Source organism: Trichomycterus rosablanca, chromosome 2, assembly GCF_030014385.1.
Source record: "Trichomycterus rosablanca isolate fTriRos1 chromosome 2, fTriRos1.hap1, whole genome shotgun sequence".
Lineage (NCBI taxonomy): Eukaryota > Metazoa > Chordata > Actinopteri > Siluriformes > Trichomycteridae > Trichomycterus > Trichomycterus rosablanca.
In genome coordinates this window covers 34,269,104-34,296,482 of record NC_085989.1, presented here as the reverse complement: position 1 = coordinate 34,296,482, position 27,379 = coordinate 34,269,104, and the positions used below count along the sequence as shown (strand labels likewise).

General features: G+C 35.9%; 2 protein-coding genes and 1 long non-coding RNA gene across 4 annotated transcripts; 2 read left to right on the top strand and 1 right to left on the bottom strand.

The window, feature by feature from the left end:
• Nucleotides 1–954: 954 nt before the first annotated feature.
• Nucleotides 955–12,033, top strand: mtdha (metadherin a). Of its 2 annotated transcripts, none has more exons than XM_063014672.1 (12): nucleotides 955–1,334; nucleotides 3,320–3,535; nucleotides 4,095–4,179; nucleotides 5,189–5,359; nucleotides 5,489–5,548; nucleotides 5,640–5,792; nucleotides 6,638–6,709; nucleotides 7,393–7,479; nucleotides 7,588–7,712; nucleotides 8,297–8,401; nucleotides 9,304–9,418; nucleotides 10,444–12,033. In XM_063014672.1, the coding sequence occupies exons 1-12, from the start codon at nucleotides 969–971 to the stop codon at nucleotides 10,509–10,511; spliced, it is 1,623 nt and encodes a 540-aa protein (XP_062870742.1). In that variant the 5' UTR covers nucleotides 955–968; the 3' UTR covers nucleotides 10,512–12,033. The 2 variants fall into 2 exon arrangements, with proteins under 2 accessions (XP_062870742.1, XP_062870734.1); XM_063014664.1 differs by having other exon boundaries at nucleotides 3,317–3,535.
• Nucleotides 5,195–13,537, bottom strand: LOC134332858 (uncharacterized). The gene is made up of 3 exons (XR_010015320.1): nucleotides 13,178–13,537; nucleotides 6,087–6,155; nucleotides 5,195–5,323 (listed from the first exon to the last, which is right to left on the bottom strand). It is a non-coding gene; the product is annotated as an uncharacterized LOC134332858 (long non-coding RNA).
• laptm4b (lysosomal protein transmembrane 4 beta) lies at nucleotides 13,234–24,017 on the top strand. Its single transcript, XM_063014683.1, has 7 exons — nucleotides 13,234–13,495; nucleotides 16,701–16,818; nucleotides 17,398–17,471; nucleotides 18,593–18,715; nucleotides 18,818–18,916; nucleotides 19,657–19,749; nucleotides 20,030–24,017. The coding sequence occupies exons 1-7, from the start codon at nucleotides 13,403–13,405 to the stop codon at nucleotides 20,102–20,104; spliced, it is 675 nt and encodes a 224-aa protein (XP_062870753.1). The 5' UTR covers nucleotides 13,234–13,402; the 3' UTR covers nucleotides 20,105–24,017.
• The last annotated feature ends 3,362 nt before the right edge of the window (nucleotides 24,018–27,379 follow it).

Below are 27,379 nucleotides of genomic sequence, written 5' to 3'. Positions count from 1 at the left end.
TAGTCTCTCTTTTTTTTTTTCTTTAAGCACTGTGATGGAGAAATATTTTTTTTCATAAAACATTCTGCCAGGTTTGGTGGTGTACAGCAATTTCCACAGACGGCAATGACTGGACCACTTCAGCAATTATGCAGTTTTACTTTGGCTGATTGCTAAAATACAAACTTCCTACCTAGTTTAGCTTTCTGAAAGAAGGGAACATGTTTTCCTAAAAATATCCTGAAGTAATTTAAAATGATTACTTTATATAGTTTTACTTAGGTAATTGTAAAATAACTGACAGGTTTAGTAACAATGTTATAGGTTTTTGTAGACTAGAGGTTAGCTTAACTAGCTAGCAGACGTTAGCCACACAGCCTGTGTTTTTGATGCAGTTTATAACTGTTCGAAGGCATGAAGTAGCATTGACCAGGATATACTCAATGAAAAAGATAATTTATCATTAGTAACGGCTTTATTCTGACTAGGGTCACAGGGGTCTGGAGCCTATCCAGAAATATTGGACACTGAGCATCACACTCATCCTAAGGGTCACAATGTCATTTTATACTGTATTGTTGCTAATTACCTGGATGTCAGTTAAAATACTTGAAGAGTGCGGGTTACTTATTATAAAACTAATTTCTTATTTTAGATTTTATTTTAATTAACTTAAAATAAACCAGGTTTTAAAAGTAGTCAATGAGCCAGATTTAATTAACAATTCTGTTCCTGTTGGAGGATAGGATTAAGTGCAGCTGTATTAATGACTTATTTTTAGTAAACCTAATTGTGTTTATATTTAAAGTTAAAGTGGATGTTTATTAAAAGGACAGATAATTCCTGGCACGACAAAAGTTTCAAAAATGTGAGTTGCGACTATAATTGTGAAATCTCTGGCCTGTACACAGGAACTACACTGTGTAATCGTGTGTGTATGAGAGTGTGTGTGTGTGTGCGCGCGCGCTGGAGCAAGTGAGCGAGGTAAGATGGCATCAAGCTGGGGAGACGCTCTGTCGGAGCAAGCCGACCTGATCGCTTCTCGTCTCCGTCAGCTCATGTCCTCTTCACTGCGCTTTCTTCACCATGAGTACGGGATAGATTTAGGTATTAAACCGGAGCTCTATCCCAGCTGGGTGATTGTGTGCACGGCTCTGATCGGGCTTGTTATAGCGGTGGTGCTGCTGTGGGTCGCGGCCTGTGGCGGAGCTCGGAGAAGAAAACGTCCAGTAGCTAAGAGTGAGAGGAACGTTCAGATTAATGTCAGTGTAACCGACGCTGTCAAGACCCCGCCGATCAAAGCCACTAAAGCTGAAGAACCGAAAAAGAAAAACAGAAAGAAAGCAACTGACAAGGTATGTCGTTATCTACCGAGTATTACCAACTAATCGACTTTTACCATACAAGCTAAGCTAACCGCTAACATGCTAATCGAATCCATAAAGCGAAGTCGACTCTGATTCTGATTTCAAGGGTTAGGGAATTGATTGAGTCGATTCAAAGAGTCGAGTCTCCACACATTTTAAAACAAAAACTTAGTATTAATACAGTACAATATAAATAATAATACAGAGTACATACTTGAGAGTGGTATAAGTAGTGTTAGTCAATATTATTATGTTATTTACATATTGGTAGTATTGATAGTACTGGAAATGATGACTAGGTGTCATAGCTGGTTTTAAATCCGTATTTGTTTTAGTTTCAACAAGCTTTTTGTAATTTAAAAATAATTACCAATAGTAACCTGTTAGTCTTAAGGAAATGGTCTGTAATTTGATTTAAAAAAAGCCTATTATTTTTCTCTAAAAGTAAACAGTTTGAGTCTTTGCAGAATGTAAGTGGCAGTTGTTACACAATTTAAATGTGAGGGTAAGTAACCATAACCTGGTCTTTTAACTGAGCTAGGTAAAGTAAAATAGATAAGAATGAATGGCATGAATAAGGAGATAGACTGTGCAAAGACACGTCCTCCTTAGCTGTACATATACTTTACTGGAACTACACCTCCCCATACATAAATATTTCATCCACAAAGACACTCCTTTATCACTTACTAAAATGTAGGGAGGGTGTGTAATCTCATTTGTGGTCAAGAACAAAAGAGGAAACTTATTTAACAATGGTATAGCTATTGTAATTTCTTACATGGCACTAAACCTTTATTAAATATTCAATTTCAAAATATAAAATACAGCATAATACCACACTGGATGCAACTGGTATGAATTGGGACATCATGTTTTATTGCATAATAATAAACAACTTAAACTTAATTACTTAATTGACCATTATTGCAGTTGACCTTGCCATTTATCAACAATAAAATGACCGCATTATTAAATGTACAGCTCATTTAGAACATTGAAATGTGTCTGGTTACATAGCCTTTACAGTCTACATATAGCAAAAACGAAATAATAATCTAATGCAAAATATTTCATGACTATGTTTAAACTGTGGTAAACCAAATCAATTCACTCTGTAAAATCGACTCGAACACGTTAGTGCTGACTAGAAGTCCGACGAGCTATGTGCTTCCTGTCTTCTTAGCTAGTTGGCTAAGTTAGCATAACTGACTCGCTTGTACCATGCAGTTTGCGTGGCAGCTCATTTACCGGTTTACAGTATTTAACAGATGTTTAAGCAAAAGTAAATGTTTAAAAAAATAGATGCACCGTACGAATAATTTCATGTTTTGTAGATTAGAGGTTAGCTTAACTAGCTAGCAGACGTTAGCCACACAGCTTGCAGTTTATAACAGTTTAAAGGCATGAAGTAGCATTGACCAGGATATACTCAAATAAAAAGATCATTTATTATTAATAAATGCATTATTCTGACTAGGGTCACAGGGGTCTTGAACCTATCCAGAAATATTGGACACTGAGCATCACACTTATCCTAAGGGTCATTTTATACCGTATTGTTGCTAATTACCTACAGTAGCTGTCAGTTAAAATCCTTGAAGAGTTCAGTTTACTTATTGTGAAACCAATTTCTGGAAATGACTGTTTCAAAATGTTATTTTAATTATCTCAAAAATAAAACAGGTTTTAAAAGTAGTCAATGAGCCAGATTTAATTAACAATTCTGTTCCTGTTCTGAGAATTAAGTGTAGTTGTATTAATTACTTATTTTTAGTAAACCTTATTGTGTTTATATTTAGTGCGACTAAAGTGGATGTTTATTAAAAGGACAGATTATTCATGTCTCCAACACTAAATTGTGATGGACCAAGTCCCTGTAATTTCTTGTGATGCATTACATGGGTTAAAACTAAGGTATTTAAATGAGGAAATGTTAGAAAATGATGTATTAAGTCATTTCCATGCAGCAGAAGACCCAGTCGAATGGTGCCACTGTTCCTGAGCCTCAACAAGAAATCCAGAAAGTTGTTAAAGAGTCTCCTAAACAAGAGCCTTCTAAACAACAACCTCCTAAACAAGAGCCTCCTAAACAAGAACCTCCTAAACAAGAGCCTCCTAAACAACAACCTCCACCTGTGGCTGCAGCAGCACCTCCTCAACCTCCTGCAGATACTAAAGCTGAGAAAGTATGTGCACAATTTGAATATCTAATACTTTAACTAATTTCTTTACCTTGGTGCTTATGTCTTTATTTGTTCCTCATTTGATTTTCCTTAAAGATTGTGGATTTCATGTTGTCTTCTTATTTACACTGTTCTTTGTTACTGCCATATTCACAGCATTTTGCTGTTTATTAATCAATAAAGCATGTGATTTAAACTAAAGGTGAGTATGTTAGATTTTGATTGGACACCTTAAGCTTGTTTGTTATCAGTTAACTGTTGGCTAATGACGGTTGGTTATAAGTTACAATAAATTGGCAACAGTTGCATATCTGTGAATGTTAAGATTTTACTAAACACACATGGAAAGCTAGGAAGGGGAAAGGGTTTGTCGACTCAGTCTATTGTGATCCTAGGAGCTTATGGATCAGTGTCTGTGTGACCATATAGAAATACATGAGTAGCTAGAACAGGCTACTACTTTTTTTCACCACCGGTAAAATTTGGCCTTTACCCATTAGCCTTGTTCAATATGTACAATTTTGCAGAACTGAAAATAGTCATTCTTTACAACTTTACATAGATCAAGAAAAGCAAGAAGAAACCAAAACCAGAGGTAAAGCAAACTCAAGGTGTTTCCTCCACAGATGGAAAGGAGCTTGATGAAGGTATGACTGGTTCTTGTGAAACACTTTTTCTACACTGAAGTAGGTCTGCTTTACAGATATAGTTTTGTGGGCTCCTTCACTTGCTGACTCACTGGCATACAGATTAAATGGCAAATTAAAGGTTAGCTATAAAAAGTCAACTAAACTATTGTTAAATGAATGGGTAATGGTTGAATTTTGGTCGATACCTGTGTGATCAGGTATTATACAATAAAGAATTTATTTTTTAACTCAAAATAATAAAAACTGAAGCAACACATAAATGGACATACATAGACAAGAGTCACAACCTTGCCTGCCATGAACATGGCATTAAAAACTAAACACTAAACTAAGCTCGAAGTAATAAACCTGCTCATTACTGTTTTGAATTTTTGTTTGGCTGACATAAACCTCCAAACCGGGAAAAACTGGATGCAAAGCAGGAATACCCTGGACATGGCACCAATCCATTGCTGTTCTCCCTTCTCTCCTCATTCATCCAATCATATATGTGTAGAAGCCTGATGGCCGATAGCACTACTATTTATGTAAAGCAGGCTAGAAGGTCTCAAAAACCAGGGGTGGCCGGCCTGCCAAAATTTTACTATGAACACATCAACAACTCACCCAATAAACCCAGACAAACATCTAAGGAACTGCAGGCCTCACTTGCCACAGTTAATGTACAATTAATGTACAACATTTTACAATAAGAAAGACACTGGGCAAAAATGTTAACATTTGCCGGAAATCATCAAACATTTAAAAATTACAAATTAGCAGCAATAGATAAAATAAGGTGAGGGGCAAATACAGATTTTGACAGCACTAGTTACTTGTTTGCTGAATAGTCATAATTAAAAATCTAACAAACTGGGAACAGTCTGCTTCTCCCTGGTGCCTGGGCTTTGTACACTTCAGGATGAATTTGCTTACTGAAATGTGTGCGAGCAGTTATTACTGAAATGATGATAAACATGAGTGACTAAGTGTATGCATTAATATTAAAAGATTTAATATTTTAAAGGTGCATGGGAGACAAAAATCAGTAACCGAGAAAAGCGTCAGCAGCGCAAGAAAGAGAAGGGTCCTGGAGATGAGTCAGGAAGCCCTGGAGGTGGTCGAATTGTCAGCCAGCAGGCGGAGCAGCCCTCAGTTCCAGCTGCAGTAAGCACCAAGAAGAACAAAAATAACAAAGGTTAGCTGTTTATATTTTTCATTGTTTGGTTAATGATGCAGGTCAATCGTTTTTGGTAATATTTGGAATTATAATCATCAAAACATTAATTGTCTGTCTTGGTTGAAACATTCATTATCTGTTTTTTAGTAGAGTCAGCTGCTTTGAAGGCTCCAAAGGCTCAGAAGGGTGATGGCATCATAACACCAGGTAAGTTAGATGTTTTAACAGTAATTCAGCTGTTTGTAAATATCTGTTTTGAGTATTTAACAATAGAAAAAATGTCTGCTGCTATCTATAGCACCATCCAGTTGGAATGCTGTAAACTCTGTGAGTGCGGGAGGCTGGAATGAAGTGTCAGCGAAGCCTGCATCCCATGTGAATGCTTTAAACAGTGAGAAATGGTCTGGAAATAAGAACTCCGAGCCCTTGGCTTGGGCTCAACAATCAGAGAGTAAGTGACTAGTCATAAAGATAATATTTCAATGGCAGTTTGAACTTTACCCTAGCTTTGTATGACTAAGCAAACAATAAGTCTGATATAGCAGGGTGCCTTAATGCAGTTGCTAGAAAAAAGGGTTGTAAACCCTTGCCTTTACCTGAAGAGAGAAAGATTCTGTTTAATCTAATAACACAAACAATTATACTTTACACTGATGAGCAAAAATATTAGGACCTCAAATCATATGCGGTCAAAACAGCTTTGACCTGATAAGACATGAAAAATTCTGTGGTATTTGGTACCTACCAGCTGGTTCTTCAGGTTCTGTTTTTTACAAGGTGGGTTGTCCTACAGTGCATCCTGGTGCCATCTCTTCTGCAAATAAATGATGCACATATGACCTTGCAGAAAAGATGATTTGATAGATCAGTCAACCTTTTTTTCATTGCTCCAATGTCAAGTTTTGTCCAGTTTTAGATGCTAATTGTAGGTGCTTTCGATGGTTCACAGGAGTTCACCTAATCACCATGATTACAGTTGTCTAAAATTTGAGCCACAGTAACCAGGGTGGGCTGTGAGCACCCCATGTTGTTTTTGTGACGCTTCAACTCAGTTGTTTGAACATAATGATTTTGGCCCACTCATGTCTTTATACTGCCCATATCTGCTGCATTCAACACGTGTACTAAGAGTAACTACCATAAGTCCAACATTTAATATATCCCCTACTGTCATGTCCACAATTGTTATGTAATATGCATTTCCATTAACATTTTTTGAGTGGTCCTAATGTTTTAGTTTATCAGTATATATTCTCAATTGATAATGTTTAAATGTAATGATTTTTTTCTGTTTAGGGTCATGGCCCAGCAGAAATAAGACTGAACCTAACACAGTGAACCTCTCTAGGCAAGGATTAAAACAATCAGGTATAAAAACAATAATAATACCCTCCACAATTGTTGGCACACTGAGTAAAGAGTATAAAAGAATGATAAATTCACATTTTGGCGAATTAGCTTAATCTAACACGAAAATAGAGTTTTATTATAAATACTGATTTCAAACAACCACATTTTGTCATTGTGTTTACTTTTAATGGATTAATCGTTTGAATTTTTTATTTTATAGAATTTTATATACAAAAATATTTTGTCAGCTGCAGGTCTTAAAACGTTTCTGCAAGCTTTGCACACTTGCATCATGACATACTCTTGAGCTCTGTCAGATTGGATGATAAGCTTCTGTAACCTGTCATCAGGTTGTTTCACAGATGTTTGATAGGAGTTTAAATCTGAACTTTGTCTGGGCCACTTTTTTCTTCTGGTCATTGTGATACTGAATGGTGGACTTTTGCCTTAATTTTGAGCGAGGCTGAAAACCTTTGTGAATAAGAGATTTTAGTTTGTTACTTAAATCACTTATAATGACAATGTGAACACAGGGTTTTAGAGTTTTGCAAAATAAACAATTGAGTGTAGATGGGTTCAACGGTAAATATATCTATTTAAAATCTAATCCACAACACAAAGTGCTAAAAGTCAAGGTATATTTACGTACACAACTAACTACATGACTACTCTTATATATTCTTAAATTTACATTCTCTCAGCTGGTGATCCAGTGACACAGTCTGCTGCTGTGTCCAATGTCTCCACGAAAGTGGAAAGTTTCCCTGCTGATGAGTGGTCTGCATTCAGTAAGTTTAAAAATAGTGTAATTAAGCCTAACGAGCAGTAATATGTAACATAATTTGTGTTAATGATTAAATACAAGCGTTTATATGTACTGAACTAATTAAATTCAGATGGACTGGGAGCAGAACATACAGGATCGGACTGGAATGCTCCAACTGAGTGGTGGGGAAACTATGAAGAACCCAAGGTAGAGAAAGCTGCTGCCCAAGAGACGCCAGTTTCCCAGCTTCCAGGCGTAAGTTTATGATCAGTCTGTCAGCCAGAAACAGAAACCTGAGTCTGCTATGGGCACGGGCTTACCCAAAGATTGGATAAATGTTGATTGGTTTGATGAATCTCAAGTTGTGCTGCCAAATGCAGATGGCGGGGATTGAATTTTACATAAAAAGCATGAGCTCAGAAACCCAACCTGTTTTGTGAACAGTTCAGACTTTTTTGTGCTCACACAATGACCCCCCAGCCTATATTCCAATATAGCGTAATGCAAACTATACCATGATGTAAAAGAAAATGTCATTTATTAGTCCAGGTCACCTGTTCCCTGGTTTAGTTTTAATGCTCATGTGCACACCCACTGTAGGCACGTCCAGTGGTGAACAGGGGTCAATTTGCTACACAGTCCTGTATGCAACAAGCTGCACTGCACTGTGTTCTGACACATTTCTATCATAACCTTTTCAGAAATTTGTGCTACAGTAGAAAGCATATATAATACTTAATATTCTGTACTTTAGAGAGCTTTATAAGTATGTCGTTTCAGATCTAATGATCTGAAATGTTAATATGATTGTGAAGCTTAATATGCCATATCAATTGCAGGATTCTGAGGATGATAAGGAAAAAGGAGATACTTCTGAAAGTGGCAAAGCCAAAAGAAGGAAGAAAAAGAAGAAGAAGCAAGAGGATGAAAATGCTGCCCCACAGGTAAGGCTCGGCTTAACTGCTTAAGCTGGCTTGGTGGCAGAAAAGCTGTGCCTGTTTTGATTAGCTAAAGTTGAATTACTTTTAGTCGTGGTCTTTTCTGATGGATAAACAAACTGTGTTGAATGAGCTTTGTTTGGTAGTTTCCATAGAGTATAGGAGCCCACAAAACTGTTGTTATTATAATAAGCATTAGTATTCCTTTTTAAAGGATACTAAGGACACAAAGGACAAGGTCACAAAGGACAAGACCTTATTGTTTACAAGGTAGAGGTGTTTAAAGATGATATACATTGCTGTAAAATGAGGGTTTTTTCTTTTAATGATTTAACACTACATTACTGGATCACTGTCATTTTTACTTAACCACCAGTTCGGCATTACACTGGTGAAAAGTGAGACAGCAGTTGTTTTTCATCCTTAACAAAAATTAAGTGAGTTTATTGTGGTTAAACTTGCAAAGCTAGAACAAAACCTCAGTATTTCTGTCTAATCTTATGAACAGAAACATCAGAGCTGTGGTGCGTGCTTGTGCATGTCTGTATGCATGCACAAATAGACACAGCTCTTTAGTTATTAGTCACCTAACAAGACAAGGCCAGAATTAATTTTCAGTTTGCATGTTAACCATAGCTTAATGCTTAGTCACATTTGAATGCTAGCTGTGCCACTTATTTAAATTTAAAATATCTCAAATTCAGTCTGGTATTAATACTCTGGTATTGGATAGTCGGACTTGGTCTCTTGTGTATTATGTTACATTTTAAAATTTTAGTTTTAACTACATTTTTCATGGTCTATGAGAAGTGATTGTTCATTTATTCACCATGTAATTAAAGACATAAGAAAACTAATCTGTTCCTTTACATTGTTGCTTGGGATTTTGCACGGGTGTTTATGTTCAGGTAACTGCAGGGGGTTCAAGTGCACCAGCAGATAGTGGAGTCACTAAGCCCCGTCCACCTGTTCCAGTTCCAGAGGCTCTGACCAAACAGAATGTCACCCCGCATTTAAACCAGAGTAAGTAGTTCAGCAATACAATGATTAACTCGGGCCTGTGACTAGTGGAACATTTGATTTGACATGTAATTGAAATAAAGACCGTTGCTGTTAATGATTTAAATTAAAGCTATATAAATTAAATTAAACCAAGATAATAATGTCTGTATAGTTTAAGAAGTTCAAGCATTTATTGGCATTTACCATGTAAAAACCCTATTTGCAGAAAATTAGCAAAAAAAGGAATCTGTGATTTTGTTAATCTCTTAAATTAAGCAGGTGAATTGGTAACAGGTGAAGGAATCATGATTGTCAGTCGGTTAAAAAAAGAACATTTCTCAGTGCAAATTATTTATTCTTTCAACATTGACTGTCCACTTAGGGCAACAAAACAGTTCATACTGTATAGTTATCAACCAAAAGTAAACTGGAACATGATATCAATGCTTTATTTTTAAAGACTTTTCAATAATGAACCCAAGTTTGTCAACGCATTTTATCATTTCATTGCAGACATATCAACCTGTCCAGATTTCCCATGATATTTATAGGGTCTAAAACTAACATGAATATATCTTTGTTTGTTTTATAAACATTTTAAGTGAAAGGATCTACACAGTAATTCTGAGTTAGTGTTTCTTTGCTAAATTTAACTCCTTAATTTTTATGGTTGGGAACGGCATGTAATTTCACCAGGGCAAAAGTGATAGAAGGCATATTTAGTTTTAGTATCTTTAATTGTTAGTTTTTTTGTTTAACAGTTAAATAGAAACTGCACTAAAATTGGACTTCAGAATGTTGAATTGTTACTTAGCTGAATAAATTGTTTATTTTATTAAAAACGTACTAAACATCCCTGGCAATAGAAACATGTTTCTAATTAATAAAACTCCTAAATTGTTTGGTAACAATCCTAATGCATTCCAATAAAATTAACTCTGATAATAAATAAATGTATTTAAGATAAGACAACATAATGTTTGTCCTCTAATAAAATTTCTATTTACTAATATGATGTGTTGCATATAATGTATTTGTCTCCACAGAGAAGTCTGATCAGAATTTGGAACAACCGAAGCCAGTTCAAAAGAAAAAAGCCAGGAGAGAAACATGAATCACCAGTAAATCTTATGCAAATGATTGTGAAAATGTTTATGCAATAATTTCAGAGTACAGATTTTTATACTGAATACTTTTGCTGTACTAAAAAAATTCCAAAAAAGCATCAAACTTGAGTTGGGCCAACTCGGTTAAAAAAAACACACAAAAACTAACAATAAAAAAACCAGCAGACAAGAATGATCCGAGGATCAGAGAGCGACACAGAAAAATCTTGTATACGATCCATCATTTCTGGCCTCTTACACACTTGTGGGAGTGTGGTTTAAGATGACATTTTGTCCAGCTGTAACTTTGCCATTGTTAATCTGCATTTTAATAGTTTGTTCATGTCATTTGGGAAATTGTAGAATTTTGTTACTTTTTTATAAATTTGTTTTGAATCCTCTGACGTGTGGCATTTTTGTACTGCTGAGTTGCATTCTGCAGAATTGCAGTGTAGCAGTTAGTGTTCATGCCACCGAGAGGCACTGCGAGTCAGTGCGTTCTGATGAAGTACTTTAAAGTCATTAGTGGGCGCAGTAGGAGGTTGGTACATTGCTGTATTTTGTGGTCTGCCGTGGAACAAACAGGAGAATACAAGTAAATACAGAGAAGTTTTTAACACTAAGAATATTCTCAGTGCTTTTTCTGTGATTATATATTCTCCATATAGAAATCGATGTACATGACTTGAGATGACTGCTTTATTTTACCTTATCAACTGTCTGCAGTAGAAAAAGCCACGCCATATGTACAGAATTAATAAGGGCTTTTTTCTAGAATTCTTTAAATGCACTGTGCTAAAGGTTGTAATGGTTTCTGTTTTCATTCTTTTTCTAATCTTTAAATGTGAATGTTTGTTTAATTTAGTTTTGATATTGAAATGGTTAAGTCAGAGTGATTTTTAATGGAGAGAGATGTAAAACGCTATGTGCAGCTTTACCTCCTTGTGACTAAAATAGTATCAGTATCAGGAATCTTTTGCCTTAATCTGTTCTTCGTTGTGTATGCATCTTTTTTCGGTGAAGGTTGTGGAACTATCATTTCAGGTTTTAATTGATGTCAAAGCTGCACTTGCTGTTGCACGAATTTTGTCTAACTGTTTATAACAATAATGAACAAACATTCAGATTCTTTATTCACTTATACAAATACTACTCTCAACCTAAAGGCTTTAATAGATGAGTAACATATTGCTGTGGCCGACTGCAGCTTTTGCTAGATCGAAAATGGTGGAATACTTTTTTTAGTCTCTTTCTATCTATGTGGCGCTGAGCCTTTAGAATTTAATTTAAATGTGTCCATATATAAATTTACTTTTTTTTTTTTTTTGTAAATTACAGTAGATCTTGCATACCTGAGGTACTCTGGTTTAAAACCAGACACCTGCCTTAGATGTCCATTAGACGGGGTGGTCAAACCAGTGTATTTATACTTGTCAAGTTTCTGGATCTAAGAATGATCTGTTTACTGAAGTCAATGCAATATTTCTATGTTGATTTGTTAAAATTAAATAAAACAATTGATCATTGTTACTTGGTGTAATGTCTTTTTGTGCAGTTATGTCACTCTCCGCTTTCCCAGCTGTCAGTAATATAAACATCAATGTATTAATGTCACATCAGGTTAAATCAGGTTAAAATTTAAGACAAATTGCTTCTGGTTTTATAAGCCTCTGGTAAGATGTTGCCATTGTACAAGTACAATCATGGTGAAAGTGATGGAACTTGGTACAGTCCAAAATTATTAAACAAGTAAATAGGAAAAACACTTTTAAACATCCCTTTGTGTGAAATTGGTTTTACAATCCACATTGTATGGTGCCATAAATTTTCCCCAGGCTGGAGCGCCATACAGTATTTTACAGTTTGCTCACCCATAAAACAAGCACGGTAGAAGAGAAATTAGCATTAACTCACAAACAGCAAGAGGTGTTTACAGGAAAAAATCTTAGATACCTATCAATAGTGGTCTGAGGCGGCATAGGCCACAAACCACCGACTGGTTGTTGGTGGCCAAGACTCATTGGATGGCAGTAGACACAAGGCTTTGGTTTCTAGTACGGATTAATGGAAGTGCCACTGTGACTCGAATTGCCAAACTGCAAATAATTTCATCACTGGCAGTGAGTTTGTGTCACAACAGTGCATCAAACCCAGCCAACATGCTCAAGCACCTACAATGTGGTCTGTAGTTTTGTTCTCCCCAGTGTCTGCTGCTTGTTCTAATGCACCGCGTTTTTACAAATGTAGGGATAGAAGCAACCTGATGCATACATCGCTTTGTAAAACCAGAATTAAACCCTATGTCCTCAGTAATAACTTTTTTGGTCATGGTCAGAATTCTTTTTGTTTTTAATTCCAGTTACTTTTAAAGTAATACTAGCATTGTAATTGTCACCCGGGTGCTTCTGTTGCAACAGGACAGTGATGGCCACACTAGTGTTTTTATACTTATATAATCAGCACCCCACTATAGGCAAAACATATTGGAACAGATATTGAGACTAGAATGGAATGGCTGCTCTACATGTAGATATGCTAATTTAAGTGTTTCCTAGTAAAATATAAAATGTAGGTTGAATAGGGAAATTGGGTTGGGGAATGAATACTTTTTCAAGGCACTAAATACTAAAATAACATGAAATATGACAGTGAGTGTGAGTGGTAGGACATTCACCTCGTCCTGATCTGAGCTCCAATCCCCGCCGTCCGGTCACGTGGATGTGGAGCTAAGCTGCATTAATGTTGAGGGACGGAGCTGCTGAGCTGATTGCAGTGAAAACTGAGCGCGCTGTACACGACCAACCGGACACATTTACCGCTTATAACCGGCTTATGACCGACTTCATTTCCTTACTTACGACTCTACATATTATACCTGGGCTTATTTTAAAGTAGAAAGATGATTTCACCGTGGGACAGATGGTACACAACGAGCTGCTGCCTCTGTTGTCATGTACGGACGGGCACCATTATCCTCGGCATTTGGTACATGGTAAGCTCGCAAGTGATTTGTAAATACTCGAGTATTAACTATTAAAAAGTCTGATAGAAAGTCTAACTATTATACTAGTCTTCTTATTTGGGAGAAGAAAACGCTTCTTTACTGAAATGAAGCATATAATAACAGTACTAAAGCTGTTTGGCATTCACTGCCCTCCAATGGCGGTTTAGTACTGCACACACAAACACTGGTCGTGGATTCCTTCATTCCTACAGTATTAAGGGGTTTTCATGCTGTAACACACACTGACTCATGATGGCATGTCCATGTTACTGTTTGTGTTCATGAGAAATGACATATCATGGATCAGGATCAGGAATGATGGATCAGGTGTGTCACGGTTTAGAAAACACTAAAATATTCAGGTCAGGGTTCACCAGGACCAGCAACGCATATAACCTTAATAAGATAAAGCTATATGATATATAAATCCATTAGCAAGTTATTGTTGAATAATCTGTAAACATGAGATGTGAATAGAAGCTTAATCTTGTTCCAGAGCTCTTCATTCGTATAAATAGCATCATAATCACAGTTAAATCCCAGACCTTAAGTACAAATCTGGGACTAGAGCAGTGACTCTAAAGTTTTACAGATTATTGAGCAAATGATTATTATATAATATATAATTATTTTTTTTAAGTTTATTAGAAGTTTAAAAAAAATGAATAACCATCTATATAAAGCCTGGCATTTAATATAAATAAAACAATACATTAATAAAAAAAGATCAACAATAATCAACAAAATAAAGAAACAAATAGTATTGAGTAATTGTTAATAGATTTTTGAACCAAATAATCATGTAAATATTACACTTAATACATATTACAATGATAACATTTAGAAATCAAATAAAAAGTAAATAAAAGTCAACTTATTAAAATGGCAGTAAAAGAGGAGCAGATTACAGAAAATGCAGCATTTTTTTGTTTTAGAATCATTAAATTAAAAATGTTTTTTGTAAAACGTATAGCATATAACAAGATACAAATAATGAAACATTTAATTATATAAAAATAGTAGTAAAATCATACAGTGTAAAATAATCTTTGACTAATAACATATTACCAGTAAGAGGGGTTAGGATTGCTCATTTTTCTAAAATTATATAATTAATAAGGTAAATAAAGTATAATAAAAACTATAATAATATAATTATAAACAATATATAATCATAAGAAAATGTTCAAAAGAAAAAAGAATTTTGATTAATTAAATTAATTCAAAACTAATATATAAATATTTAAATGTAATTATACTGCAATAAGCATTATATTGCAGACGGGTGCGTAGGTTAGAATTCTGGTCTAGTGGTTACTGAGATCTACAACTTAAAAAGACTTCTTTGCTAAATGCATTTGCATGCATGTCTATAATAAGACAAGAAAGAGGAACGTTAAGCCACCCCAATTCTATGTTTTTTAGATGCTGATTTTCCCTTTTTGATTGTTGTACCTGCTGCCTGACAATGCAGATTCGAGATCTAGTACTGGTTTAAGTCAGATAGAGGTGCCCAACATTCAGCAGTAGACTTTTTATTTGTCTTGACTGTCTTTATTTCATTATAGTATTGTAGAAAATATGGTTTGGGGACATTTTTATGTATTCATGAATGATTAGTCTGAAATTTGGACTCTAAGCAATCATAATCACTGACATATTTAGTAAATACAGTTATGCTCGTAAGTTTATATACACTGGTCATTATTTGTACTGATCATGCAGAGGTTTTCTCTTATTCAGGAATAGTGGCCAGATTACGCCATTTATTATCAAAATAAAATCATGATAGTAATGGATATTACCCAAATGGCCCTGATTTTACACACACACTTGTATGTTTGGCATGTTAATATACACACAGGTAGACACAGAAGGGTTTACATGGCTATTAAGGGCAAGTTTTCACACCAATGGCATGTTAAATTGTATTACGTGACTGTGTTTAAACAAAATGGTCAATAAGTTTCTTAGCTCTTGAGAGACCCCTGCACATTTCATCCAGGACTTAGAGAAAGCAAAAGAACTGTGAAAGGACCTGTCAAGTTAGTTGCATTTTATGAATTTCTAAAGATATATAAAAAGATATACAAAGATTTGAAAGTAATAAAGAAGTGATGTTTTGGTTTGGGTGAACTACATCAGCACAGGAAATGTGATCAAAATCAGTGGACAATTTGCATTCATCAGTCCAAAAGCTGTGCATCACTACACAATACTCAGACTCAACATGACACTGATCCAAAACAGGTTTGGCAGAGGTTGTTGTGGATGTTTCAAGATGTTAAAAACCAAAAGAGGAAACATCTGTAATGTTTTAAATTATCTTGAATCTTGCACTGATATCTTGAACTGATAAACATACAAAGAAAATAATTTCAAGTACACATTTACATTTTCGGCATTTAGCAGACGCATTTATCCAAAGCGACTTACATTACAGTATACAGTCTGAGCAACCGAGGGTTAAGGGCCTTGCTCAAGGGCCCAACAGCAGCAACCTAGCAGTGGTGGGGCTTGAACCAGCAACCTTTGGATCACTAGTCCTGTGCCTTAACCACTAGGCTACGGCTTGCCTAGTGGTTTGCAAGTACACCAAACCTACTGTTGTATCATCCCTACTGTTAAGTGAACAATTTGCATTCATCAGTCTGGAAGCTGTGCATCAGCACACAATTTTAAACATGACACTGATCCAAAACACAATTTAATTAAATCCTTTAGTGGATGTGTAAACTTAAGAGGAGGACTGTAGGTCTAAATCTGTAGTGAAAGCTTAGTTAGGGAGAAAGAACTGAAGCATACAGCAGATCAGATGTTTGCTGATGCTGAAGGGCTCAGCAGTGGCTTTCTGCTTGTTATGAAATTTGTACTGAATCTTTTAGTGCTGACCACAGAAGCTGAGCTGCCGATATCACTTCTGTGACATTGTGTCAAAACAAAATTGATATCCAAAGTGCATATATTTATTGATGGTGCATACAGGCATTAAAGCAAATGATGGTGGGAAAACTAAAACATGATGCTGATGAACATGAGACGTTCAGTTTAAATTACCACTGGTTGCAGCCTCTGGAAAACCCATGAATTTTTTATGTTGTGTCAGCTTTCATTTTATTATCTACTGTTAAACAGTGCAACACCCACTCACAGATTAAACAGGCTTACCCATGTGTTTTTTCCCCCTACACAGCTCATCAATGCAGTGGTTCTGTTAATCCTGCTGTCTGCTCTAAATGACCCAGTGCAATATCACTACCATCTCACTAGTGCTGAACTTGGCACAGACTTGGACGTCATGGATGATGCAAGTAAGATCACATGTGAATGTCAGAACTAAGTGAATGCCAATATTCATTCATTTTACCAAAACACTTAAAGGGAATTGAAAACCAATGCAGAGTCCTCACATTTTCTGATTATCAGTAATAAGTAGGTGCAAGTCAGATATGCATTGGTCTTAACCCTTGAGGGAATGGGAGGGCTGTGATCCTCCTCTAATGCAAAGCCATTCTTTAGCTTTGCTACTATGCCTGCTGTGAGGGTTGTACTGGAGAAAAGGGTATACTACTGTGGCATCCCATTGTTTGATCACTGGCTGTTTACTTTCTTTAATTCCACAATTTTCCACCAGAGAGGTTACAGCTCCTCACAAACCTGTTACTAAGGATGTAGGAAGAATAGCTAAGAATCTTGCATTTGCGCTCAGTTATTCTAATATAACATACATGTGTTTATATTTCTTTGGTTAATTGTAGATCGCTGATTAATAATTATGGGTAAATTTAAATAAACCTTAACGCCCACATCTACCCTGATCAGAATAAAGAGGTTATTGAAGATGCATGAATTAATGAATTTGATTCTGATCAGGCATATTATTTTCACAGACATGTGCATTGCTGCTGCAATTTCCCTCCTAATGATTCTAATTTGTGGGATGGCAACATATGGTGCATATAAGGTAAAGCTTTATTAAACAATTATTTAAAAAATATATAATTACAAAAGATTGCTTCTTACCAATAAGCTGGTAACAAGTTGGCATTATTACTTATTATTGTTTTGCAATACCGTATATAAAAAACATGCAAAGGCCAACATTATTGATACACTAATTTATGACTTATTAATAATAATTAGTGTTTAACAGTTTTTAGTTTGTCCATTGTCCAATTCAAACTCTGAAAATTTTTTCTTGAACCTTTATTTAACTGACAAGTTGCAAAGAAATGACTTTTAATGTTTTAATTTTAATTCGCTTCAATATAAGCGAATTTTGAATATGAAGCCTGCAACACAAAAAAGTTGGAACAGGGAAAAAGGAGTGAAAAGTGTATAGAATGTTTACTGTTCCACAAAAGCAGGTAAACTGGGAACAGGTAACTGGGAGCAGGTAAACTGGGAAATGCTTGCTTTCAAAGACAGGGCCTTTTAAGGATCCTCCATTTTTACCCAAAGTTGGGTCATGGCTCACCACGTTGTGCCAAACCTCATATAAGAATTGTTAATTATATAAAAAAAGAATCTCTTGATGCAAAAATGCCAATAATTTAAGTCTGTAACCATCTCCTATACATAATATTATAAAAAGACAAAATTGCATTGAAAACCACCATGCCACTGTGATTAAAAAGGATCGTTGTCAAGGTGCAAAAGCCAGCATGTGTATGGTGGATCATAAAAAGGATTGGACAGCAGTGGCCACTGACTGTTAAACTGCTGAAGTCTTGTATCAAGCAGGAATGGGCAAACATTTTACTTGCAAAAATTTGTACCCTTGGTTCCCAAATGAATAAAACTTTAATTTATGTGAAAGGTGATTAACACAGTTGCAAACATGCTAATGTTTTTGGAGTGTGTTGCAGGCGTAAAATTTTTAAATTGTTTATATTAACAATATACAGTGAAGTTAGTCAGTGAGACTATTACCAAGAAAATTACCAAATCACAGATTCTTGTTTTAATTGCATTTTACAAAGATACAGCCACACTGTATATATTAAATTTTATACCTGTTTGTATGTATTTCAGCTTTGTAGTTAAGAGTAAATAGTTCATTATTAATAAATATTTTTTTCACAGCAACATGCTGCTTGGATTATTCCATTTTTCTGCTACCAAGTCTTTGACTTTGCCCTTAACACACTGGTAGCAATAAGTGTTGTGGTTTACCCGAACACCATTCAGGACTATATTCAACAACTGGTAAGAACTCTGCCCATTCACTTATTAATTTTTCAAAAAATATTAATCCTTTTCTTTTTTAAGTTTTGGCTTTCTTAGCCCAGTCACTTTCTGTCTTTACAGCCTGGGACGTTTCCATACAAAGACGACTTAATGTCCACCAACAGTGCATGCCTGGTATTTGCTGTCCTAATCTTCATTGGCTGTATCCTGGCCTTTAAGGTAATGCTTCATAATTCACATCAGCATAAATGATTCATCTACATACCCATAGTCACACCTGCATAAGCTTTACCACATGTCAAAAGTAGACACTTCTTCTAACAAATGTGAGTATCTATTTCACCCCGGAGGAAACCCCCGTGTCTCTGGTTTCCTCCCACAGTACAAAGACATGCAAGTGAGGTGAATTGGAGATACAAAATTGTCCATGACTGTGTTTGACTGATTAGTCTTGTGTAACGAGTAATTACCTGTCCTGTCATGAATATAACCACAGTGTGTAAAACATGATGTTAAAATCCTAATAATAAACAAATAAACCTATTTCACCCACACCTATGGCTAACAAATGCATTCAGTTGAGTGTATTATCAGCAGTTTCAGTGAAATGAATTATACTGAAGAGCTCAAGGACTTTAATCACTGCTTGTTTTTAGGATCTGCTAAACAGTATGCAATTAGTTCTGAAAATCACAAAGAATTACCTTTACATTATTACATTATTAGATTTAAGGAGTAAAGCATGATTTTATGTAAGTATATTATGCTCAAATAATGAAGTTATGTAAATAGATACTGCTGCCACCCTGAACTGAAAAATTGAAGAATCAGCATTAGCTTGGACTGTTAGAGTGTGTTGTTTGATTCATTTAGGCTGCATCAAAATATACACTATCCATCCAGCAAGTTGCAATTAGTCGAATTTTAAAGGTGGTTAACAAACATTTCTGTTTTGTTAGGCGTACCTGATTGCCTGTGTGTGGAACTGCTACAGATACGTTAGTGGAAGAGGCACAGAGGTCTTGGTTTATGTCACTACAAATGATACCGCAGTAAGTTCTACACTGCATTTCATGTACAGTATAATACCTTTCTTTTCTAGCACATGTGGAACCTTTTCTGAGGTTCTTAAAAAGTGGACCAGTGAGAATCTGTGCATAAATTGTAGATAAAAAGGTGTCTCTGGAATCTGCAAGTAGTCTTCAAAACATACAGTATTCAAAACATACAGTAGTCTTCAAACTCCATTTAATCAGTAAATAATGCAAAAATCAAGGTATTAAAGTTAATATGTGGGTATTTACAAACATACTGATGTCTTTGTTTGTTTAGGTGCTGCTTCCATCCTATGAGGAGGTTATTGCAATCCCGCCAAAGGAGCCGCCTCCCCAGTACATCTCTTCATGAGACGCAAAGATTCCTGTCAGACTCCTCTGCTCTTCTTTCCAATTCTCTCAACTAAAATATCTGTCAGTATTGTCTGTTTCCCCCACTCCAACATCTTTTGTTCCCTGAAGGCAGTAGTGTGATGTTGACATGCCCTTCCTCTACAAGTCTTTAACGCTGTCCTGGCAGCACAGTGCTGTGTCTCAGCTCCTTCTAGGATTTGCACTTTCAGCGATTATGCACGGCACAGACCTCCTTTTTTCAATACTGTGAACTTTTTAGTACTGCTGTCGGCTGCTGGAATATCTGACATGTAAATGCAGTAGGTGTAATAAACCCAAATTATATAAAAAGCACTTTTCAACTGGCAAATTTCCTTGAACCCACTGAACATAGCAGCCAGGGTTTCAACATAAAGCTGCTTTGTAGAAACTCTGAACTAAGGAAATGTCCAAGAGACCCAAATTGTGTTTGAAATATTTAGGTACAATCTTTACCCACAACATTTATTTACAACAGGCGTTTCTAACCTTTTTGTCATGAAAGTGGACAAAAGCTGGTCTTGTGGGACACATATATGCATTTATCTATAGTAATGGTAGGCATAAATACAGAAGCGCAGGTTGCAGGATGAGCTCTGCTGATATAGAACACTCACTAAGACAGGCCTGACAGAATGCCAAGCCATCGAAGATACTAGAAAAATATTTTACAGCGACACAAATATGAAGAACGCGATAACCCACAAAAAATCCTGAATTTGTTGAATTACCTAAAGATTAAAAGCCAAATATAGTACATTAACTTTTACTTAGCTTAAACTTGGTTTTGAACCCACCTCTAATGCCATGTACATAGCCTAATTGAGCTGGAATGGCAATAAACACAAAAAACACTAAGACAGGCTTATCTTGGAAGTATCCCATGATGTGCTTAATTTCAAGGAACTTAATTTTCAAAAATCACAGATTTCACAAATTTTTACAGAAAAGTAATTGAATTACACTCCTAAATTGAATGATAGAATAAATGGAAGCTACCATACACAACACAGCCTACCTTAACAGTTGGATGTAAACCTAGAACATTCAGTGATGGTCTCAAAGATGGACCGCTGCATAGTGCAAATTAACCAATAAACATGAGACACTTGAACGCTATGCGAATTAAAAATGTTAAATTGCTAAACACTAACCTTAAATTTTACATTTCACAGCAAAATCAGTTTGTGACTAGATTTGCATGGCCGTGAATTAGGTAGGGTCTTAATATGAATAAGAAATATGCTATTTTTATTTGAATGTAAAGACATCTGGGGAAGAAATATGCAGTTTTAAGCCACTTACACAGATGCATCTTGTGACAGTTACCACAACTGTGTATCAGTCACTAATGTCATATGACCCAGGAGTAAGAATAATTTACCCAATGTGACCTGACACATTTTTTTACGTATGTATTAAAGGTGACTTGGGTGGGATGTATTGATTAGAAGGTGAACTACCAAAACATTAAAACCTTTTCTTGACTTGTTGACCTTAAAAATCTGACCATTTTACTGGAAAGTCTGTCTAGTTTGTGTTTAAGGCCAGACTGGTTTTGATTCAGGCATTGCTTTTTCAGACATGCAGTTGGCTAATTTGATTGTGTTCTCCACCTTAGTTGTAATAATAAGAACTAAATAAAATTATCGTTGCACTTTTTAAATATTTTAGGCTTTTCTGGTGGACCGGCAGCAGGCTAGTTTTTCCTTTACCAATTTACCAATGCTACTTAATCATGTGTTTGAAGTTATGTACTTCAGCTTTAATGATTAGGGATAAAGATAATTTGTCTAAGTATGTTCTGTTCATCAAGCTTCATTCATCAGTAATGTGTTAAACATTGCTATTACACATTTTATTTACCATATGTACAGTGGCTGCCAGTCCTGTACAGCTGTCTTTTCTCACCAGTCATGTACATTCTAACCTAGGTAAGGAAGGAAAAGTACACTGTATGTAGCACAGTATTATAGTAAAACTGTAACACCACTGTAGCAGTTTGAGTAACTTCTGAGTAAAGTCTTCCCCCATAATTCTAAATCAATATTTGTTAGATAAATAAAGAACTATGCAACATCTATGCAGATAAATACAGGGCATTGGTAGCTCAGTGGTTTAGGTACTGGACTAGTGATCAGAAGGTCATTTGTAAAGCCCCACCACTGCCAGGCTTCAATTGTTGGGCCCCTGAGTAAGGCCCGTAACCCTCAATTGCTTGCATTGTATACTGTCACAGTTGTCAGTTGCTTTGGATAAAAGCGTCTGCTAAATGCCATGAATGTAAATGTAGGTCAAAGCAACTTTGTACTGTATTTCAACACACATCTCATCAGTTTTTTCAAATGAAGCATGTAGCCTCTCTATTACTGCTCTGAATTGCCTATATGCTCTAGATACCATTTTTCCCATACCAATTTGCTTACACCGTATACTCCTCTGTAGGTCCAAAGGATTGCAGTCATTACTTAAATGTGCACTTCTTTTCTTTATGTAGGTCAGCGGAAAACAAACATCCAGGCAGCAATAGGCAGAAAATAGCTTGGAAACGAATGCTTAAATCAACCTGAATATAAAGCTTATTATTCAAGCAACAAACATACCAATGGTTTTTAAATTGGTTATACATCACTAAAATTAGGACATCTTGAACTAATGAGAAGTTCAAAACCCTGTAGTAAACAGGGGCCTGAAAGCACCCTAAGGAACAACAACAAATGATAAAATTGGCATTAAATCTGGGGCAGGATCCCGGTGCATTAACCTGTCAGGGGGTCTATAGTGACAAACAATGTGTAGCAGTAAGTAAAGTTTGTCTCTCCCTGTTTAACTACCGTACAAAAGAGCTCTGTATTGAAATACAGTACACTCTCCCCTTAAATATGTTTTCTTATGCATCTGGATTTACAAAGCTTTATGATGTTACTAAAAGCCCAACATTTAACGGTAGTGTCTATGCACAAATACATGTGTAAATCGTCCAGTGCAAAAATGGTTTGTTAATATAACAATGTTCACACATTTCATAACTCACTTTGTTTAATTTAGTTTGGCCCACAGTTTAATATGTTTACAATTTAGTACAAACCATTTTTGTGGCATATATGCAGCTGAAAATGAAAAAAAGAAACCAGCAAAACAATACAGAAAGGAAACTTAAATAAAAACAATGCATTTTGTAAAACATTTAAGTTTTTTAGGGACAAAGTTAACCAACACCCATAACTAGTGTGGAAAAAGTAATTGCCCTCTTAGCTAAATGAACATCAAACACATACATTTTAACATGAATCAACATGTATACATGAACAGAGCTAGCTTTAACTGGCTGTTGTGTGGGATTCAGTCTTCAGTTCAATAACAAGCAATGCCTTTAGAGCAGGAGTCCTGTAGAACAAATTAATCATGCTGGATAGGAGAGAAGGACATCATCTTAACTCACAACACCAGCTTATCTTAGTATGTGAGCTTATGGCTATTTCATTTTTCAACCCGAGTCTACCCAATGGCATTACAGTGCTAAAGGATTAAAAGAGGTAGTGGCTTGCTTTACCGGTCTTAAAGCACATACTAAGCATTTCTAAGCAAGTGTTTGTTTTGATAAACCCCACACCTAAAATGTTTTTACGCACAGGTAATGCACATATTTGTGCATATGCACAATATTCGAGGGCTTAGATTTTCACCTTAATTCCTAAGTGTGTAATCTGGTACATTAAAAAATCAATTATGGTGTTACCATAGTTGGCAAGAGAGATTCAAGATGTACAATTGACTGATTTTTACTGTTGATGTGTTTTGTGTGTAAATGACTGAAACTTGATGTTCCGTTTACTGTAATATTTGTACTGAACAATTCTCAAAAATAAAACATTTACTTGTTAATTGAACAACTTGTGGGTGCCAGTTGTAGTACTTGTGTAGTACCCTTGTAATTTAATCATATCTATATCTCTATGTTTCTATACAGATCTGCTGCATATTTTTTAAAAATCTGAAACAGTGAAAATGTAATTGCTATATGATATATTAAAAAATTACTGAGACTACCACTGTCGGGTTGCAACTGTTGGGCCCTTGAGCAAGGCCCTAAACCCTCAATTGCTTAGATTGTATACTGTCTCAGTACTGTAAGTCTCTTTGGATAAACGCATTTGCTAAATGCCAAAAATGTAAATGATCTCCATCTTTAAGGAGTTTGACATGTTCCTCCCATATCCACCGATCAGCCATAACATTAAAACCACCTCCTTGTTTCTACACACACTGTCCATTTTATCAGCTCCACTTACCATATAGAAGCACTTTGTAGTTCTACAATTACTGACTGTAGTCCATCTGTTTCTATGCATCCTTTGTTAGCCCCCTTTCATGCTGTTCTTCAATGGTCAGGACTCTCCCAGAACCACTACAGAGTAGGTATTATTTGGGTGGTGGATCATTCTCAGCACTGCAGTGACACTGACTGGTGTGTTAGTGTGTGTTGTGCTGGTATGAGTGGTTAAGGCAGCAGCACTGATGGAGTTTTTAAACACCTCACTGTCACTGCTGGACTGAGAATAGTCCACCAACCAAAAATATATCCAGCCAACAGCTCCCATGGGCAGTGTCATGTAACCACTGATGAAGGTCTAGAAGATGACCAACTCAAACAGCAGCAATAGTTAAGTGATCGTCTCTGACTTTACATCTACAAGGTGGACCAACTAGGTAGGAGTATCTAATAGAGTGGACACGGTATTTAAACACTCCAGCAGCGCTGCTGTGTCTGATCCATTCATACCAGTACAACACACACTAACACACCACCACCATGTCATTGTCATTGCAGTGCTGAGAATGATCCACCATCTAAATAATACCTGCTCTGTGGTGGTCCTGTGGGGGTCCTGACCATTGAAGAACAGGGTGAAAGCAGGTTAAAAAGGTATGTAGATAAACAGATGGACTACAGTCAGTAACTGTAGAACTAAGTGCTTCTATATGGTAAGTGGAGCTGATAAAATGGACAGTGAGTGTAGAAACAAGGAGGTGGTTTTAATGTTATGGCTGATCGGTGTATGCACATATTTGTTCATTTCCTCTGGGTACTGAAATTTTTACTCTTCCCAAAAATCATATAGCAGGTGATGTGTATGTTTGTGTTGCCTGGCAATTTATTTATCTCCCCCCTTACAGTGCTCATTAATGTGACCAAAACACCTGAGTAATTAGGAGGGGTGTCCATTCATCTTTCCTGACTAGAATAAAGTGGATACTAATCAGTTTTACCGTTACACATTCTGTTGTTGGGCGTACACTGGTTTCTTTAAACGTTTCTTTTAGTTTATAAAGTGGATGATGAATAATAACTGTAAATAGCTCAAACTCTCTCAAAACCATAAAGTTATAAAGTCGACTGCCATGTCTCCATGCATAATTAGAGGCATGAGTGGCTTTATAGGAAATGCTGTATAAAAGGCAAAAAAAATGCGAGATGACATTATCAGAAGAGACATGCTCATCTACCTTTAAACCTACCTGTGTGTGCACAACTAGGTCAGCTTTAATAAGGCATGCACCTGAACAGTCACTCTATGCCTTGGAAGACATGAGATACAAACAGCAAAGCTCTGCTCTGCAATAAAACATTAAACTCAAGTTGTTAGCTAAACACTCTGAGAATATGGCAATTTTACCCTTTAAAATTACTTTCCATAAATGGATTTCTTTTGATTACTGGATTACTGTGTGTTTTATTACTTTTGTTTTAAATTACATTCATATAGCCCACAAATGAAATCATATTATCAATGGAACATGAAACCACAGTATAACTGCTGCCTGGATGTTGACATTCCTTTTCCCCCTTTTAATCAGTGACTCAGATGTTCTACAAATTACTGACATCAGTGTACAGAAGGAATAGTTAGTGTCACCCAAGTGTTTTGATCTCACCAGCAATGTTGTGTAAGCTGCATTTTGAGTAAGGAAGCACCTTAGTTGGGTAGTTGTCCTGTAATAGGGTTTTTTAAGGAGAGTGAAAATTTGCAATTACTTCATCGAATTTGCAATGACTTAATATTTGGTAAAATATTTTAACTCATTAGACCCTATAGATACTTTATTTGCTAGATTTTTATAGGCTAAAATTACAAACCCTGCATTTATCTCAAATAGATCTGCACTCACAAAGGCTATGCCCAAAACGTTTGATGTCTATAAATTTGTAACAGTATAATAACATTTTGAACTAATTAAGCTCTTAAGGCCTTATACATAATTACGACGTCATATTAATGCACATAGTGTTGGAATGAGACGTCCTACAAGCTCATGGTCAGGTGTTCACTAATTTTTGGCCATATAGCGAATCTTAGTTCTGTGTAATTGTACACATTTAAAAATACTGTTCTCATGGGGTTGGATTACTGATGATGTTTTATTATTTGAACAGTGTTTGATACAGTAAAACACTAATGAAGTGTTTTGGATTTTGGCTGCCTGTTTACTTGGTGCTGGAAGAAACTGGCTTCATTGGATTAACATTAGACTCTTATATTAAAAAATACTCCTACTTCTATTCTACTTCTTACATACCCTGCTGTAACATTTACATTCCTCACTCCATTTTCCTAATTACACTCACAGTACACATGACATGACAATAAAAGTGATTTGATTTATGTGAGCAAATTTTTACAAAAGGAATCATTCATTTATTTTCATGCTTGCTTAGGACTACTATTTTAAAATTTAGCTAATATTTTAAAATTAAAGCATATTTAGTTCAAACATAAATGAAAAAGTGGACATCCTTACAGCAACAAATTTTGTCATTTTAACTGTGCCAACATGGTGACACAGCAGGTGGTGGTTCTGTTTAGCTCCAGAAACATCCAAGCTCAATGCACTGGCTAGGGTGCTTTCTACCTTTCATGCAGTGTTTTAGAATAGACCCCGGACCCAGTGTGACCCTGATCAGAATTGTGGTTGTTGAAAAGTCAGTTTCATTATTAAAAATGGATAATAGTTTTGATGCACCACTGCAAATGTACTGTTTGTGGTATATAGTTTGGGACTTGTCATTGCCAGTAGTTTGCTGAGAGCACTGTTTGTACCATCTGCACTCAGGCTGTTCTTATTTCACAGCAGTCAGCACAGCAGTCTGAGCCAGGAATGTTTACTGTTACCCAATGCATGGGCACTCATGTGGCACTCTCTTTAAACCAGATGCAATCAAACCATTATATAAGGAGAAAACAATTTATATTCA

Coding starts and splice junctions, on each gene's coding strand:
- mtdha (XM_063014664.1), top strand. CDS start 969: ATGGCATCAAGCTGGGGAGACGCTCTGTCGGAGCAAGCCGACCTGATC. Junction 1,335..3,316: donor GAAAGAAAGCAACTGACAAG/GTATGTCGTTAT, acceptor ATTTCCATGCAG/CAGAAGACCCAGTCGAATGG. Junction 6,710..7,392: donor GCAAGGATTAAAACAATCAG/GTATAAAAACAA, acceptor ACATTCTCTCAG/CTGGTGATCCAGTGACACAG.
- laptm4b (XM_063014683.1), top strand. CDS start 13,403: ATGATTTCACCGTGGGACAGATGGTACACAACGAGCTGCTGCCTCTGT. Junction 13,496..16,700: donor TCCTCGGCATTTGGTACATG/GTAAGCTCGCAA, acceptor CCCCCTACACAG/CTCATCAATGCAGTGGTTCT. Junction 16,819..17,397: donor GGACGTCATGGATGATGCAA/GTAAGATCACAT, acceptor TTATTTTCACAG/ACATGTGCATTGCTGCTGCA.